We start from the raw sequence: 15,692 nt of genomic DNA on the forward strand, positions 1-15,692 counted from the left end.
TGAACAAGTTGATTGGAAAAAGCAGAGCAGAGAAGGAAGAATAGAAGCAAGATTTGGTGCCTTTGTAATTGCAAAAAAAAAAAAAAAAAGCACTTGTTCTTTGCTTTCCTTCGCCTGCATACCCACAGAATAGGATTTTTATCTACTTCACTCTTTTCATGTGAATACAACAATTTGGGAGATACACAACTGGACGCAATCTACATGTAGAGACTGCCAGGAACTTGTAATTTAATTATTTATTTATCATGCCAATATATATATACCTATTTTTTTTTTTTTTTTTCTAATACAAAATTAATAAATTTATAGTTTTCATATGACAATGGTGAAAATTTGATATTATTATAGATATGAGAAAATATATTACAAAATATTAGAAATCGATTGCCTCTCTATTTAAACAATTGAAAACCAAGATGGGCCAGGTCAAGTTTGAACTGGTAAACATTGTATGAATGGTTTTGGTCCAAACTCATATTATTTTTTTAAACTTTTTAAATATTATGTTTGAATTAAAAAGTATATATTTTAAATTTTAAAATATAATAATTCAATTTTTTTTTTAAAAAAAAATAATCACCTACGAAATTGTACATTTAAATATAATTATTTGATACCGAATAAATTATCTACAATACATATGTATTGCGGTTTTATAGTTAAAAAATTAAAAAAAAAAAAAAAAATCTTTTAATAAAATGTAAGTTGCAAGCAGACAATTTTAGAAAATAAAGCATAATAGGTAAAATAGTGTTTTTAATTTATTATATTTATAATGAATTATTTAGTTAATTTTCTTTTATAATCAAATAATGATAATAAAATTAATTAATATTTATATTTAGTAAAATTATTATTATTATTTTTCTTTTTCTGATAAGAGAAAAATGAAACCAAAGGCTTAGTTAATGACATTGAATTGGCGAGTGCCCCAGCGAGGGGCTGGATGTAAGCCTTTGGGTTTATGGTATAAATTGGGTTGTCTGCCCAGTTGCATTCTGCTTTAAATGGCAGCAGCCTTAGTAATTTTGCTCTTTATTATTCTTATTATTTTCTTAAGCAATTTAATTTAATTTATTTATTTATTTATTTTTTTGTCTGGGTTTCACAAGCAAAGATTAAATATTTGTATAGCTGGATGGGTCCTTCAACTAACGGCGTCATCCAAAATAGGGATTATAATTAAATGGGTATTTGAAGCCACATTTGGATATAGTTTTTGTATTTTAAAAGTATTTTTGTAATTAAACGAGTAAAAAAAAAATTATATATTTAAATGAAAGAACTAAAATTTATAACTTTTAAAAAATAACTTTTGTGTTTTTAACAAAATTTCAAAAATCATTGAATAATTGAATAATGATGAATATGATTCATTCCGTTTGTTCGTATGAAATTCCTCTCAAGATTCAGACCGAATAATATAATGTCTAAACTTTGAAGAAAAAGCATAAGAGGAGAAGTTGAAATCTCCCTTTTATTTATTTATTTTTTGTATATCTAATTATTTATTTCACCAAATATTTGTAAAGACCAATATGTAAAGCAAAATCTATTATTATTTACGAACGAATTTTAAGAAGTTAATGGTAAATTGTACAATTTAATTTTAACTAACACCAAAACTAATCAAATATTTTGGCTAATTATGTAATACAAAATTTGCACAATTTACTTTGAAAAAAAAAAAAACATTTCTTAGTTTAGTTGCCAATACTACCAGTTCATATTTTACAACAATATTTTAGTCTCTGATTCTTTCCTTTTTTTTTTTCAAATTTATATATATATATATGTATATATATGGTTGTAGCCCTTTGAACCAAGCCCATAAAAGATTATGGCCTCTTGAATGTAAGAGTTATTTGATTTGGTTCAAATGGTTAAATTCCAAAAGTTGCTGCTATCCTCAATCCATTCTTTTCTTTTCTTGGTTTTCTCTGTTTTCTTTCTTCCTTATTGGTTATGCCTGTGCATGTCTTTTCTCTTCTGTAAACACACACACACACACACACACACACACACACACATATATATATATATAAATGTTAATAAACAAAAAGTAAAAATATCTTTAAATGCCATAAAGAGCTTAGATTTATATTCATGATTTGTCAAAACCAATTTGCAGGATTCCAGCAAAGTGCATTTAAAGTTAATAGATAAAAGTTATGCATCATCCAACATATCTTTATACAACTAAAACATTATTCTATAATTTAAAGACTAGAATAGAGAGACAGAGAGAGAAGATACGAATAGGGTAACCTGATAAGGAGTCATCAGACGGATATCAGAACCATAAAAAGAGGCTCTCTTACAACAGATCATCACATTATCTTCCTTACTATGTCCTAACCTAAATAGCAAAAGAAGAATCTCTGTATATTTTATCCTAATATTTAGGTCAAGAACTAATACAACTATGGAGCTATACTGTAAGCAAAATGTAACAGAGAAAACAAGAAGCATGAACCTGGGAAACTCCATGTTTAGTGTTCCTCTTTCTTTCTTTCTTCTGGGATGAAGTGGAAAGAGGAAATAATGGAGCTTAAATGCATGTAATCTTCACCAATAAATAAGGAAATTATAAAATCTTATTCCAAGGTCATGGTTGCATTCATAAACTATATTGCGCTTCCATGCACCAAAAAGGAAATTCATCATTAACCTTACATGAATCTAACTTTCCAAAAACTGTAAAATAAATAAAAATAACCCAATTCAAGATCCAGATAGATTTCAGAAAAGAAAGAAATCTTGATGTCCTTGTCTAACAAAATTTGAAGTCCTCTGCTTCCAGTCAAAACTGTATCTTTTGACAATCTTACAGACATGGTGCACTTGGAACTTATTTCCAAATCATCATATCATATAGAGAAAGAAATAGACTGGAGGTTCAATATTTTACGTCGTCTGTAGCACTTAGCATAACGATCAGTTGCACTCTCAGTCTGGAAATCGGCATCTTCTACTGGACACTCTGGATTAATTATATCAAGGCATGGTTTACTCTCAATAAGAGTATGTTGGTTCGTCTATGGACAAGGAACAGATGAAATAAACTTGTATTGAGAAGGAAATAAAGGGAAATGGCAGTTTAGAAGAAGTAGAAGAAATAGGAGCACTAGACTTAAAAGAAAAGTTGAACGGTGGAAGAGTTTTGGCTATGCAGTTACCATATCAACCAGATGAAGAGGGCATTCATGGCCATTGCTTTCACAACCAGCACTTGTCCTGGCAAAAGAATTCAAAATAATCAATTAGGTGAACAGCAAATCATTTTCCAATAGATTAAAAAGATTTTAACCAAACATCCCATGGATCTGATAACACATCAAGCACAAACATTAGAGATTATAATGTTGATTGAGATTCATTTCTGACAATTCAAAAGGGAAATCATGAAAGCCATTCTAGAAGAAACAATTAAATGGAAGAACCTTATGCATATGATGAGAGAATGTAGAATTTTAGAGAAATTATTTACTTTATTTTCTCATATAATTTATGTTATTGCAGACGAAGTATGTATACAGAATCTCTATCTACAAATAAGAAAACTATCCTAATAATAGGAATATCTCAACTAATTAAACAACAAAATATTTAAATCAACACTACCCCTCAAGTTGGCGTAAAAATATCACATACACCTAACTTGCAAACCAAGTTCTAAAGAAATTTATCGTAAAATCCTTTATTGAAAATATCTGTCACCTGATCGTTAGAATACACATGATATAAGCATAAGGAGCCATTAACCAACCACTTTCTCTTTTATGAAATGACGATCAATATCAATGTGTTTCGTCCGATCATGTTGACCTGAATTATGAGTAATGCTAATAACTGTTTTATTATCACAAAATAATGATAGACTTTCTTCTTTAAATAGAATTAATTCTTTCATTATAGTTTGCAACCATAGTAATTCAAATACCCTTTGAACCATTACTCTATACTTTGTTTCAACACTGGAGTGGACAACTGCACTCTACTTCGTACTTTTTCATGTAACCAAGTGGCCTTTTTATATCGTACGAAGATCCAGTCCAATCGGCATATGTAAATATTTCTATCTTAAGGTAACAATTTTTGGACAGACATTTTTCTGGTGCAGATTTCAGATATCGTAATATGTAAAAGACAACATGTAAATGAGTCTCGCGAGAATCGTTCATGTACTGATTTATCAGGCTAATTGCATATGCTATATCAGGTTTGATATATGAGAGATAGATGAGTTTTCTAACCAATCTTTGATATTTTTTCAAGTCAACTGATGTATCACTACCCGCTTGTAATTTGTGATTGCTTTTAATGGGAGATTCTGCTGGCTAGCAACCTATCATACTAGTCTCTTGTCGTAAGTCTCGAATATATATTTTTTTGAGACATGAAAATTTTTTTATTAGATCTGCCAACTTCAATGTAGAATTTTTGAAAAAATTATTTATTTTATTTTCTCATATAATTTATGTTGTTACAGACGAAATATATATACAAAATTTCTATACAAAAATAAAGAAATTATCCTTATAATAACGACTATAATTAATTACATCATTATGAGAAATATTATGGGAAGATCTATATAGGAAAAAATATCTCAACTAATTAACAAAATATTCTAGTAAACAGAGAAACTGAAAGAACCAGTAGGACCTCTGATGATATTCTTAGTTCGGGGGGATTTATTAGGCATGTACATTGAAAAGCTTTTTAAAAAATTTGTTGTTGTGCTATGTAAATTACAAGGCCCTTTAACCTATGAAATATACACGGTCAATGAGACCCTAAGTTATTTCCCAAAAAAACCTCTCCGATTGTCAATTTAGTAAGATGCAACAAAAGTTGACAATGTATAGGCTGCACTGGCAGCCTGCAATTCTAAAGGATATCTACTGACATCACAGGATCCCAAGACATCGGAGATTGCCAAGGAATGATATTTTGACTTATGTACAAAACACTTTGGATGGCAGTTGGTAGAGATCCCAAAAATAGATGTTAGTCAATTCAACTTCTTCAATAGGGCCCTGGTTAGCCAAGAGAGAAGAACCTTCAGCATAACCCAGGAAATGATAGGCTGGCGTCGGCTTTTTCTCCAGGTATTGGCGGAATGCGTGTGTGCCAGGGGCACGTGATACTTTCTACAGAAAGGTGAAGTTTGTCCATCTTTGGATACATGACATTCTTGTAGGAGCTAAACATAGCATCCTACCATAAGTCTACCTATAAGCTAAACTGGTTCTAAAGAGAACACTCAAATGACCCATAGTAGTGAGGTCATAAGGATTCCCTTCCATGTTCAAGCAACATTCAAATGCACCCTGCGAATTATACTAAGGACCTTTAGACAGCACCGATGTAAAAGATAAAACTAAGTAGGCAAAGTAATGCAACGTTCACAATGTATATAGAATGAAATAATCAATGAACTGGCCAAAGCAGTTACCAGATTACCACACATGAAAAGGATCCACAATGTATACCACTTATCAAAATCATCATACCTGTTTGTCTCTTGCTGAACTTATAATGTAAATTTTACTATTTAGAGTTATAGCTGATACTTTTTGCTGAAAATAATATATGGTAGAAGTAGAGAAACTCAGTTAAGCCCAAACAAATACACGAGGGCTGATACACTGGATTTTTGTTTTAAGTTGAGCACGAGCTGAAATAAACGAAACCACTAATCTACCAGGCTTGTCTATACTTACAATTTTTCCTTTAACTAAAAGCAATCATAAACCATATTATAGTAAAAAAATCAACCACAGCTGTATACACTGAAGAATTGCAAAATTTTGGCTCAAACAAGTAGCTGAATTCGTGCCCCCTGCTTTTCAGGTAATTTTCTCTGAAACCTTCACTTGGAAGAAATAATTTCCATTAGCAAGATATTTCATGAAAATAGCCTTTTCAGGAATGAGGAGAGGAAAGGCAGCAACCTCAGCTAGTAAAAGTATCTATGAAATTGCCAGATGCTCTCCACAGTTCTGTACGCATAAGTAGCACATACAAGAGGGAGCTTACAAGAGTAGGTTTAATTCTTTAAAGTATTTTAAGCTCATAAAAAGGCCTGAAATTTCACCAGCTTCAGGGAAAATCACATGCATCATATTCCGATTGAATCAATGTTCTTTCAGACATAACTTGTGCTAACTCTAATATTTTGTCCAAAATTCTTAAATTACAAGATTCTGTAAGATCAAGCAATTCACTCAGACAATAAATCTTTAATCAATTGGTAGAGATTGAGCATTTGCAAGGAGTCTACTACCATGTTTGAAATAAATAAATTCCACAAAAAGAAGAGATCAAGGGGGGAAGAGAAATTAAATTAAGGAGACTTTTAAATATAATATATTAGATATTATATTGTGTCTAATACTCAAAAAATTATATTGTGTCTAATAATATAGTAAGATACTGGTTGTGTGTAATAATTATGCAGTATATGTATTAGGGAATGTGTATGATTAGTTAAAATATAAGATAGAAGAGGTAGTTACTTAAATCTGCAAATTAGATAAAATTCCAAAATAGCTACCAATAATTACTTCCTCTACTGTAATAAATTCCGTGGCTGTAAATGGAAGAGTATTTATGGAAAAATTATTGAAAAGTTGAGAACCTTTTGGCTTAAGAAATTATGGGGTACTATCTTAACAAGCCCTTGAAATTATATTAAAGATAGGCAAAGAGAAGAAAACTTAGAAACATTCTCAATTTCCTACTGATTTCTATGCTTATCGTCCCATAACACGATCAATCAGTAGGGACACTAGCAATTCTAAACTATAAAATTTATGTCCTAAAATGAACTCAATATAGAATTTGATACTTTAACATTTCAACTTCTGCCAAAGCTTATGGGACATGAAAGGAACTTGAGAGTTCAGAGAGAGACGGCTTGAAATGTCCTTTCCCCTATGTATTTTCCCAAATGTGTAGTAATTCAATTGAATTTCACAAAATAATTTGAAATTTCATGATTCATTTCAAACCCAAAACTTTATATATAAATGAATTAATTATTCGATTTATTTACAAATGAAATCCCTTTACATGTTATTTGTTCCCTATGTGGCTGGAAATAAATGTTTTAATATGTTTGATAATTTCTTATCATTTCAAAAAGGACAACAAACTTTCCCCATAATATTCCTTCCCCCCCAACTCCCTCATAACTAGGCAGGTGGATGCAGAATATTTTTTATTAATTATTCAGTTATTCAAAACTAAAAAAGGTTTCTTTAATTGACTTCCCAGGCCTATTCAATCACAATTACCTGCCCCATGTAAGAAGAGGTTTTCTGAGAGGACCAAACATCTCCAAAATTTCTATTTTATTCATCACTTTTTGGCTATTGGCTTTTTTTCCTCTCAAATAGATTAAGAAAGAGGTGAGACATACTCCATCTGTCCATCCATATTTCTGTTTTCCACAGTTTGTTCTGCTTGAAATACTTCCAAGATGGCAGTGGAACCATCAAGATCAATACTATCACTGCATCTCAAGATATTATCAGACTGATTTCCTGCAGAAAGCATGTAAGAATATAAATTCAAATTTACGCTAACAGTTATTAATTATTTCTCTCGAATAAGACAAGACAGCTAGGATCCCAAGTATACCTCTTGATACACTAAGCTCTGCTGAAGGGCTCTTTGTCAAAGTCTTTTGGCACATGACAGTATCCTGGAAATCCAAGAAAGAATAATCCACAAACTTTAACCTCTCAAAAGTCGTCATCTTTGAAAATCCAAATGATGCAGTCCATGTGTTCAGCACGCTAGGAACAGCAGGCAAAACCAGCTTCTCAATACCCAAATTCATGAGCATCTGAAGAACAGAAATGACCAAAATAATGAACTGAAAAATGGGAAGATTAAACTGTTTCAAGTTAATATAAAACATTACTGCTCCTGCCCCTTTTTCATTTCCCATTCTTACATAAACAATAGAACCTGTGCCCCCATGTTACCAAGGGTATGATTGTTAAGCTTCCTCTTGCCTAGCAGTAACCAGAAGTCATTATCAACAACCCAAATAGTGGATAAACCATGAAAGCACCCCCTTATTATATCTGCTTCCATGTATAATCCAGTCAAGTAATATTTTAGAATTATGCATTTGAGGGAATAGCTCCACGAGAAACAGAATCCTAAAACAAAATCAAACTAACTTGAACTGATTTTTTAACCATGCTTTAGCAAACTATAGTTACTGATACCATTCGAGATCATAAAATTGCACAATGGAAATAGCTTCAAAAAGTTAATTACTAAACCACAGGTTGACCTCCTAAAACTTCCAATTTCCTCACTGAAGTTCAAGGAAAAATAAAAACTAGTATATCATTCCATAATGTTTTTCAAAAATATCAATGAAAGGGAAATGTATTTTCAGAGTAAATACCTTTTCTAGCTTGTTCATCAAAATACGACACATCCCAAGTCGACGGTATTGGAACCTTGTACCAACAAGAGGTACTTCTGCAACTTTCTTTCCATAAACCCTGAAGTGACAGATAGCAACTGATATACATTAGAATTATTTAAGCATTAAGCCAAGATGTTCATCAATATTTTCAGCAATCCTTTGCTGTATGCTGTTTTATAATGAAAAAGTAAGTCACCTAACAGTAGCCACAGTAATCAATTCGTCATTTCTCTCCAAAAGTACTGTATAAAAGCCTCTGAAGTTCAAACGATTAAGCTCTGACCTGTTAATTTCCAAAGAAGTAAATCACCAGCTCAAGTATTGATAGAAAATTAAATACTAAGTAAATGACACCCAAAAATGTCCATATACATTTTGGCACTCATAAAAAATCATCACCTTCCAAGTTTGTAAAGTTCCACATAACTATCTATTCTATACAAGTCAATTTATCAACATACACACTGTTCAGAACTTTTTTCTTGCCAAAACATGGTCAATCAACTATAGTTGGTAAGGTCTCTGAATCAGGAGGGAACTGATGGAGAAAAAATGAAATGAGGGAGCTTGAGAAGTTAACATGGCATCTTCTTGTGTAAAGTTGGCCAATCTTTTTTCCATATAATCTACACAATGCACATGAGAAAGCTTCACACCTAATAACAGACATGTCACGTCAGGAACATGGTTGATTAAACATGTTCCCATTAGGAAAAAAAAAAAGAAATTAAATCTGAAGGACTTAATGAAGCTAATTAGCAATGACCCAGAACTCAAGAGGAGAACACTCTGTTCAGTTTTTCCTCAAACCTACAAATAAGAAATTCAGTGAAGGGCATCATGTCACTAAGACAGAGATGGCCTGAATACTGAATCCATTATTCTACCTAGACATAACTGGTGGGTAACAGATACTGACAATAGAGACAAGTTTCAACATGCTTTCATTTATGCATGTGAGTTGTTGGAAAATCAGATTAGGGCACCATATATGTATGTAAAGGCTTTTGCAGAACATTATAGAGAATGCTGCACAAACAATTTTCCGGAAAGTTATGAGAATGGCTTAAGAAAATTGATATCACTCACCCTCTGCCAAAGATAACATCTTCAATGAGATCTCTCTGGCTGTAAGGTTCTTTGACAGGCTCAAAACACTCATGCATAAGACCAAGTGCAATATTGAGCTTGCTTTGATTCTCTATCAACACCTCAGTATCAAACACATCAAGTTCACAATTATCTGGTAGTAACGGCTTCACTAGTGTCCAAGTTAGGTTGTCTGCACCTACTGGAATTGGTTCTCCCAAAAGCCTATGAAGGCCCAAAAATACCTGCTCCAAGATCACATAATAAGCAACATTTCCAAGTTATAATGTGTAATAGTTTGCATGGCAAATTCACAAAAAAGGTGTAAAAAAACGTTTCAATCTTCATGCATCATACTACACAATATATATGGTCAAACAACATTGTAGCAGGCACACCGCATGGCTTGAGTCCTATCAAACTAAGAAGCACCTACAACAATACCAGTTCGAACTTGCCATTGAGGAATCAATAATCCCTCAAGGCATCAGCATACAAGTTAATGGAACTGGAGTTCTTTCTTGCTAAACATGGGTCTCTCAAACAAATAATCAGATGTGAAATCCAATTACGTCACATTAAGCAGATAAACAAAATCTAAAACTCTAATTGATTTTCTAACTATGAATTTTTATCTCCCAGCATCATGTAAGTGCCGAGAGCTCAGAACACTAATTCACCCATTGCTTATATGATAGGAAAACATAAGAGAAGGTGTCCCAACAACTCTTAATGAATTGTTTCAGCAGGCCCCTAGTTGCATTACGACAATACTTTCTTAGAGAAAAACTCATCTTTCATAATTTTACTTTGAGAATTTTCTTCTTCAGATTGATTAACCAACAATATTTGACCCAATTGGTATCAATCTCAGCAAGCTGCATAGGCAAAAGTCATTTTTCCTATCTCTGCCAGCTCCAGAATCAAAATTGTTTTACACATCTAATTGTGTTATCCTAAGAAACCACTTAACCAAGAAATCATTCCCATAAAACCAACTCATTATAGAACCCCTCTCTGTTTACATTTTTAGTGAATAGTTCTTGCCAAAATCCTACAGAAACCAGATACATGGAGAAAAAATAATGGAAATAATGAGACTATCCATAAAATTTAAGCAAGAAGTATACTCGCCAGAGTTCAAAAGTGACAACTAAAGCTGCAAATAGTGATAAATTTGAACATTTAATGATCTAATATTTAAATGTTATTAAATCATGCTTAATAACAATAACAGTTTTGACAGTCCCCAGCAACTGATAACCCATCATAGCTGATTAAAGCTAACTCAGGTCTGAGATACCTCTTCACAACTTTTCCCGCAAAACCAATGGTCTTTTGCACAAGTTTCCAGTCTAGGTAATCCTTTTCTCTGTAGGCACCCTAAATGATCTACATTAGAAAGAATAAAAGGCATGTTAAAACACATTAAAAAATGTTCATTTGATCCATGTACAAATAGAGAAAGGAAAACCTACATTTATGTTGGCATTGCACACAAGTGACAACTATATCATCTTTGAAAAGTAGAGCATCTTTTTTAACTTCAGTCTGTTTACAAATTCCACAACAGCATGATGGACAGAACCAATCACCATCTGGAACATCCTACGTATGCCAGTGGAAAAACAATCCAAAAAGAAAAACTGAATTATCATCATAAAAAGAATTTGAAAGGACAGAGTAAACAGAAAAAAATTGATACTCTTATCAGGTTTGAACTCAAACTTGGTTTTTGAATAATAATAATAATAATAAAACAAAGAAAGAAAAGTAGCCACCTTCAACCCAAGGCAACTTTTATGGAATGATGATGGACATTGATCACACAATATCAGTTCACCCCCATAGTGACAGATGGAACATATGTGATCATTTTCACCTGGACGCCATCTGCCCTTCAAACTAGGATACAGATCTGATTTGTTCCTCATATTGTTCTCACCTATTGCTTGTCGCTGACAGTCTAGCAGAGACCTTCCATCTAGCAAGAAGATGTTGGCTGATGGTCTGTGGCAAGTGCTGCCAGCATGAACTTCAAAGCTACTAAGACTATAGACCTTGCCGCAGCAACTACATTTGATTCCATCACGAGTTATCCTCCCTTCTGCCCTACTGTGCTGATCTGTTTTCCTACGATAATGCACTTTTGCCCTTGGTACAACAACGTTCTTGTCTATTAACCATGACAAAATAGTTCTAGGATTCTGAGGTGAACTAGAAGTAACTACCTGTTGCACCCTTTTGCTTGATCGTAGCACACGGGTAGGCTGACTAACTTTTAGACTATCTCCTACCTTGATCAATGTTCTCTGCGTTTTTCTGCCTTTAAGACCCAGTAGAATGGATTTTTGAGTATGTGAGTTTGCTTGTTTCTGGCTAGAGTGATATGCAAGAGAGTTCTTCTTTCTCTTCCTTACCTTTTGAACTTCTTGATCCTTTATCTCAAAATGATTAATATATTCTGTTGGTGATGAACTATGGAAAGAATTGACAGAGCAACTCCTGAACAGAGCACTTACTTGCACCAAGTTCTGAGTCTCCTTATTACCAGTTGCAAAAGCTGATTTTTCATTAGCTAACTGGCCCTCAACTTCTTCCCGATTATTTGCATTCTTCGTATGTCTAAAAGTTGAAGAAGTGCTTTCAGAATCTCTCCTATCCACACAGCTTCTGCAGGCTTTTCGAAGCGAAAAGAAGGATTTACCACTTGGTGATATATATTGCAACATGCGCCTCCCTTTCACTATTCTGTTAGCAATTACCCATCCCAAAGTTAAAAGATGCTTTCTTGCTTCCAATTTCAGATATGCATTCTCAGACTTCTGAGTGTCTTTTAATCCAATTTTAGACCATTCTATCACAGCTTGAGGCCAATGCTCAGATTCAGCAATGCGCGGATCAGATGAAGATGAAGTCAATGGCAAAGGTTGATAATTAGAATCTTTGTTCTCTACAGCATGATTAACAGATGGAGAAAGGTAATTGTTGGATGATGTGTGAAAACTTCTTATGTCTCCCTGCGAGCCCAGATAATCAATCTCCATGTCACCTTTTCCCATCAAATCTAGACAGACCTGACGAAGGGAAAAGTAATGCTTCCCATCAGGTGAAGCATACCTTTGCCTGAGCATGCCCTCTGGACCTTCTGAAGATTGAAACGTCCATCCCATGTACTTAAGATGCTTCTTAACATCAATTAACAAAGTATGTCGCGGCCGTTTATTACCAATAAGCGCATACTTGGTAATAGCATCAGGGCAGAACTCAGCTTCAGGAACAATATTTGAGTCAGCAGGTAGCCACTTTCTGGCATTCCCAGGACTTGAGGTTCTGTGTGTTTCATTGTTCATCTTGTCACTTTGGGCTATATAATTCACCCCTGAAATTCCACCTGTGACAGAAGACACGTTAGGCAAACCTAGAGGCTCCACGCATATTGCTTTATCCTGGCAGGGCTCACTTGATCTGGTCAAGATGTTCACTTTTAACTCATCATCCTCGGGAATAGATACAAGATGATTCATATCAGATTCCTCTTGAGCAGGTTGAAAAACAGCCGATTCTGGATTAATCATGTCAATATCTGTTGGGTTCTCAACCAGTACAACTGCTTGACTGTCAGCACAATCTCCTTCAGAATAAGCATCAGCATCACAAGAAGAACATTTTGAAGCTCCCAGCATTGGCTGGGTTTCTTGCTGGTAGGAACTAGAAAGAGCTTGTAATCTTAAAAAATAGTTCACAGTGATTTTAAGGTTATCTTCAATCACTTGCAAGACCAGATCTTCCCACAATGCTCTTGCAGAAGAAGTCCACTCCTCAAGCTTTTTAAAATCCGGTTTCTCCCGCAGATCATACCATATTTGCTTCACAGACACAGGAACATACTGCTCTTGCTCATATTCTTCAACCAATTCGAGAAAAAGCCAGGTTCCACGAGGATGCCAAGTTTCTGTAAACTCATTCCAATCCTGTGTAATCCTCATTGAGTCAACACCAATAGTCATTTCGTCCCCTAAATCTGGGAAGAATATCCTCCGCTCCTCCAGACCATCTCTGCGGTCAAAAACCACACCTTCCCACCAGGCATCCTGGTAATACACATCCACGCATAGGCCATAGGAAAGGTCCCATTTACCAAACTCCAATGGAGGTGGCACAGGCCTTAGACATCCACGATAATTACAATGATTCATATTGACACAACTACTGCCATCTACAATAGCTGAAACACCCACAATATCGACAAGAGTCTGAGAACCATCATCTGTAAGGAGATGATCGTATTTGACATGGCGAACTTGCTTATCAAATGCAATGACGGTTCCTGAATGCCAAGAGCCAAGAAAACCATCCTCAACACTCCTTACCTGGAAAATTTACACCTCTTTTACAAACACAAAAGACCAAAAAAAAATCTAATTCGAATTAAAGAGCCTTATAACTTATGAAACGTATTATGAAATAACTGATAAATGAAGGATTGAAATATTTTAATAGTAATAGATGCCACACTTGGAAAGAACCCGCTAAACAAGCATTCCACAAGTTCCAAACAGAACTAGATCAGCCATCATTGGAAAAGGGTAACATGGAAAATAAGGGAAGACTATAGCTCTACTGAAACTGATAACATTTCAAAATAAATAAAATCAAACAACTGAATTATCCGAGTACCATAGGGCAAAAAGGAGAAATTTTTTTTGAAATGTTCTATGCATTTTAAAATTGGCTTTCTGTGCAAATAAACAAAAAAGAAAGTTGTAGACTTTATTTCCTATCCCAAAAAACAATATTAGATATTTCCCTTGAAGACCGTTTGACTTTTTCCTAATTTATTATATATATATATAGTATCCTCCAACAGAACATTCCATTAACATGACCGGCCTCCAATGTACCTTGGATGAACTCCACAAGTGACATGCTTATGGATTGATAATAGGAAAATTACATGACTACTATCATCCTCAAATATTCTTGTGACTTTAATTTGTTAATAAACCTCCTAATACAAAACCAATGCCCATATGAACTATGATTACTAAAATGCCTTTGGCGAATATCTGACCCGTCGATCCTAATAAAGAAAATTGTTAAACAAAATCCACTTGACTATACATCAGTTAACCTCTAGAGTTAATCCCCGAAACAAGCATTGCATGGAGATATAAATCAATAATGAAAAAATAATACTAGATGGTGGAAGGGAACAATGTAGCTACGATCAAACAATTAATAGTGCGTAAAAAGACTTCTCCTTAAACCCTAAAACCAAACAGGCCACATAATTTATTAGTATTTGAAAGATGACACAGAAAACGATCACGTTCTTTGAAGAAGCAACAGCAACAATGGTACACACAAGCACTTAAAAAATTAGTAAAGCCCTGAAATGAAAACGAAAATCCCAGAAATTCCCAAACGGTTAAAAAAAAAACAACGAGGAGAAGAGCGGTTAAGTGTATGACCTCTACTTTTTCATGAAGGAGCTTCCTTTTACGAACGAGTTTCTTTTGCTTGCTTTTCCGGTTATTCTCCGGCTCATCCAAAACTATCGCCATTGTATGAAAATCCCAAGTGAGAAAATTCTGCGAAAAGGGAATGGCTGCGATCAACAGCGGAGAAAGAGAAGAATCTGAGAGAAAACAGGAGTTATGGTACTCCCCTCTCTCTCTCTCTCTCTCTCCCTCTCTTATTAGTTTTGTACATTCCGCTAATACTTTCGTCGCAGGGAACTCCGAGATTCTCTGCATTCAATCAAACGGTTAGTGTAAATGGGACCCACCACACGAGCGGTCAAGATTTGTTTATAATTTAATTTTACCCAACGGACTATTATATTCTATTCTCTGAACTTATTAACTTCTATCCTTAAAACCTTTTTTTCTTTATATTTCCTAATTAAACGTTTTCATGGGTGGCAGAGATTTGTCATAATTCAAATTATATGGTTCGTATCTATCTATTATTATTTATTATACGTGTAGAAATTTTTAATTTAATTATTTCTAGAACAAGTATTGTCTTATAACGAATTCAATATTTATTTGAAATTTTAAATATAGAAATAAATTTTAAATAATAATCAGTATTTCTAATTTAAATAATAATGGTTAATTATATAATTATTATTGTT

At 33.7% G+C, this 15,692-nt stretch overlaps 1 protein-coding gene across 7 annotated transcripts; it reads right to left on the minus strand.

The window, feature by feature from the left end:
* Positions 1–2,582: 2,582 nt before the first annotated feature.
* On the minus strand, positions 2,583–15,282 carry LOC110823704 (PHD finger transcription factor). 7 transcript variants are annotated; one of them, XM_088214171.1, is made up of 11 exons: positions 15,025–15,282; positions 11,332–13,880; positions 11,029–11,158; positions 10,854–10,942; positions 9,551–9,795; positions 8,658–8,744; positions 8,438–8,537; positions 7,654–7,861; positions 7,433–7,556; positions 3,183–3,240; positions 2,583–3,041 (listed from the first exon to the last, which is right to left on the minus strand). In XM_088214171.1, exons 2-11 carry the CDS (start codon positions 13,747–13,749, stop codon positions 2,874–2,876), a joined length of 3,627 nt encoding a protein of 1,208 aa, XP_088070297.1. In that variant the 5' UTR covers positions 13,750–13,880; positions 15,025–15,282; the 3' UTR covers positions 2,583–2,873. The 7 variants fall into 7 exon arrangements, 4 of the variants coding, with proteins under 4 accessions (XP_088070297.1, XP_088070294.1, XP_088070293.1 ...); XM_088214168.1 differs by having other exon boundaries at positions 2,583–2,986; positions 11,332–13,923; XM_088214167.1 differs by having other exon boundaries at positions 11,332–13,923.
* Between the last annotated feature and the right edge of the window lie 410 nt (positions 15,283–15,692).

This window comes from Carica papaya, chromosome 2, assembly GCF_054855325.1.
Source record: "Carica papaya isolate Zhongbai chromosome 2, ASM5485532v1, whole genome shotgun sequence".
NCBI classification, from domain to species: Eukaryota; Viridiplantae; Streptophyta; class Magnoliopsida; order Brassicales; family Caricaceae; genus Carica; species Carica papaya.

What these genes read in the sequence shown, in the direction of transcription:
- LOC110823704 (XM_088214167.1), bottom strand. Translation starts at nt 15,117, where the DNA reads ATGGCGATAGTTTTGGATGAGCCGGAGAATAACCGGAAAAGCAAGCAA. An exon ending in GCGGGAAAAGTTGTGAAGAG is followed by an intron (nt 9,796 to 10,853) that starts GTATCTCAGACC and finishes ATCTTGGAGCAG; the next exon opens with GTATTTTTGGGCCTTCATAG. An exon ending in AGAGCTTAGTGTATCAAGAG is followed by an intron (nt 7,557 to 7,653) that starts GTATACTTGGGA and finishes TGCTTTCTGCAG; the next exon opens with GAAATCAGTCTGATAATATC.